The 3,436-nt window shown below is 38.2% G+C and overlaps 1 protein-coding gene across 1 annotated transcript; it reads right to left on the bottom strand.

The window, feature by feature from the left end:
• Window positions 1–2,569: 2,569 nt before the first annotated feature.
• Window positions 2,570–2,998, bottom strand: LOC137636733 (putative CENPB DNA-binding domain-containing protein 1). The gene has a single exon (XM_068369119.1). The coding sequence runs from the start codon at window positions 2,996–2,998 to the stop codon at window positions 2,570–2,572; it is 429 nt and encodes a 142-aa protein (XP_068225220.1).
• Between the last annotated feature and the right edge of the window lie 438 nt (window positions 2,999–3,436).

Raw genomic sequence — 3,436 nt, 5'->3', positions numbered from 1 at the left:
GTATGTTAGACATAAAAAATGGAATCACATCGGTGGATGATCCTGTATGCTAGACATAAAAAATGGAATCACAAGTAGATGATTCTGTAGGCTAGACATGAAAAATGGATTCACAACGATGGGGGATCCTGTATGCTAGACATAAAAAATGGATTGTAAAAATTTATGGGTGCGTTCCTGCAAAACCACCACCTGCCAATCTGTGACTTAAAGCAAAGTTCGTATTACTATATAAAGTTTAATAAATTGATTAAAGCCAAACAATCTTACAGAGTTTGCTTATAGCTTCGCAAAGAAAAATTAACCTCTTTACATATATCCTATTTAACAAATGAAAATAAAAGGAATTACTCCTGCTGAATATTTTATCCGAATAATCGTATACCCTGAATAAGAAAAGGAAATTAAATGTGATATCGTAAATCCTTTATCTTTAGTTTAACAATTTTAACACAATTGTAGGAGAATTATCCTTTTCATATCGTATATAAAAGATGTCCCATGAAATATTATTAATAAACGAAATTGCATGATATTGAGGATTAAAAAAAAAGTCTAAATAACAGGGGATGCAACGTTTTTTTGTCATTACCCAACACAGAAATTATGCCCTCACTGCAGTTAAACGTTTACGTGAATCGTAAGCCAAGGGGTTTGTAATCAGACAAAATGATTGTTATGTGTTTGAACCACTTACCAACATGCAATAATTTAGCCAAATTCTCAAGTCTGCACTTTCGTTACGTAGAATTTGCTAGCAATAAACAAAGCTAATGATAACAAACATTGGCTTCGTTTGGAAACACGGATTTAGGGGGGGGGGGTATATCAGATTGGGCCCGCTTGAAATTTACACATGTTTAGTCTATTAAGTTTTCATAAAATTTCTAAAAATTCTCTTATTTCTAACACAAAGTAAAACATTTACTTAATGAATAATATATTTAATAAAGAAATAACAAAACGCAAACTCGTCCCCCCCCAAAAAAAAAAGTTTTGCTGTGCAAACGAACGCACAAATAAACACATAATTTAACAATATAAATATACTGTTTTGACTGCTTTCTTCCACGGTTCTAACTCCAGTGGTAATAGAAATTACTTTAGAAGTAAATTAAGATGTGTCTCGTTGCTAAAGTCAGAAAAGGAGGAAAGTTTAACTTTAATAACAATAACTTGACACGACTATCTTAGCAAATCCTGGCAAGGTCGCCAGTTTGAGTTCGGTCTTGCTTAAGAAATCAGGGCATAAAAAAAAAACAATGGAAGGCTGCAGCTGGCAATAAGACAATAATTACCAGCAACAAATATACTTAGAATAGTAATTAAAGAAAAATTAATAAGAAGGGAGCATAACGGATAATTATATTCTGGTTAAGTCACAAGGTGCTTCATGTGGAGTTGGACTGACCGTGGACAACTTCAGCACAGCAATCAATCTCATTCCTGGAAAGGGAAAATGAATTTTGTAATGAACCGATCACTTACGCAATTTACTTCTACAGGCTGAGAACACTATGAAGTTGTGGGGTTATAACTTTTAAGGAAATAAAAGGCAAGTGCAAAACTTTGTAACATAAAATACTATCATATGGAAATTAACCCTATCACAGGGTGAATTAATTAAGGCTAGGAGTAAAGAGCACACGTGGTTGGGATACAAGGATGGGATAATGAGGCTTCAATAGGTAGGATCTTTCGTTAAGGATAAAAGGAAAGGATGGGATGTAATAAGGAAGGGAGATGGAAGGCTAGGTAAGAATGATGACGATATGAGGCTCTCACACACACCATACCTTGATAAAAGGACTCTGTCTCCTCCCTTGCAGAGAACGTATCACAGACCCTGGTTTCATGAAGGTTGGAGAGCAAGGTGTGAGATTGGTGTTGCCTTCAACATGGAAGCATTTCTTAAACAAATGCTTTGTGTGCAGTTTTTTAAAGTTAGAAATTACTTGTTGGTCCATGGGCTGGAGCAGTGGCGCTGTATTTGGCAGGAGATAAAGGACCTTGATGAACCTGTACTCATCAAAAATGTTCTCTTCGAGACCAGGAGGGTGACCAGGGGCATTGTCGAGGACAACGAGACATTTCATTGGCAGGCTTTCCTCGGCCAAATAAATTTGACTGCCAGACCAAACCACAGATTAACCCTTTCTGTTAAGAAATGCAGCATAACCCAAGCCTTAGCATTAGTGCGCAACATCACTTGTAGATTTTCTTTCAAAATCCTTTGGGTCTTGAAAACACGTGGGTTTTCTGAGCGGTACACCAGCAGTGGCTTGACCTCACAGTCACCGCTGGCATTGGCACACAAGGTTAGATTTAACCGGTCCTTTATGAGTTTATGGCCCTGTACTCTTTTCTCTCTGCCGGGAGGAATGTCCTCCTGGGCATCTTCTTCCAGAAAAGGCCAGTTTCATCACAGTTGAACACTTATTGGGGGATGTATCCTTGTACTGCGATAACTGAGGCAAAGGTTTTAACGTAGTCCGCTGCGGCTTTCGAGTCGTAACTTGCTGCTTCCCCATGCCTCACAACCAAGTGTATCCCAGTCCGTTTCTGGAAATTATCTAACGAGCCATAACTGGCTTTGAAGGTTTCTGCTGGTGTCGAAGTCCCCTCCCTCAGCTGCTTGCTTTCCTTTCAAGTCATCATAGATTCTGCTGGCTTTTTCACAGATGATTGTCTTGGTCATGCTATCTCCCGCCAACTGTTTCTCGTCTATCCATATTAAAAGAATACTTTCCATCTCGTCATGAATATCCCTGCACAACTTGGAAAGGATGCTTAGTCCTTTGGAAGGCTTGATGGTCTTTATAGCATCCTTTTGCTTGGGGAGGGTACATATTGTTGATGTACTATTCTCATATTGGCGAGCCAGCTCAGTCACTCGTACACCACTCTCATGTTTTTCGATTATTTCATGCTTTGTCTTGATTGTCATCATACGCTTTTTTTCAGTACCCTTGTTTGCACTCACATGGTTTGGACCCATTACTTATTCACTTAATTCTGTATTGATTAACACATAAAAAAACGTAAAAAATGCAAACACTATGGCCAATGCTCGGAGATAACTTTACTCAACGGAGATACGACGGGAAAGAGCGAACGATGCTGTTCGCATGAGCAGCCTCTCGCACACTCGGCCACCTAGGGGCCGTATAGGGAACCGTCTTGTATACTTGTATCTTAAGTTTGTCTCGTTTCTTGGGGCCAAAATTTGCTTAAAACTTTCCTCGTATCTCAAATTTCTCGTATATTGGGATACTTGTATGTCGAGGTATTACTGTACCTATAATACAATTCTTATCGCCTCCCATTAATATAGTGCTTAGATTATATCCTAAGAAAGATAATGTCCCTACTATACAATTGTTCTCTCTCTCTTTTTTCTATTACCTAAAGGAGCATAATTTTAATATTAACGGAT

Source organism: Palaemon carinicauda, unplaced genomic scaffold, assembly GCF_036898095.1.
Source record: "Palaemon carinicauda isolate YSFRI2023 unplaced genomic scaffold, ASM3689809v2 scaffold3727, whole genome shotgun sequence".
Taxonomy (NCBI): domain Eukaryota; kingdom Metazoa; phylum Arthropoda; class Malacostraca; order Decapoda; family Palaemonidae; genus Palaemon; species Palaemon carinicauda.
Note: the sequence above shows the minus strand (reverse complement) of the source record. Positions and strands in the feature narration are given on the sequence as shown.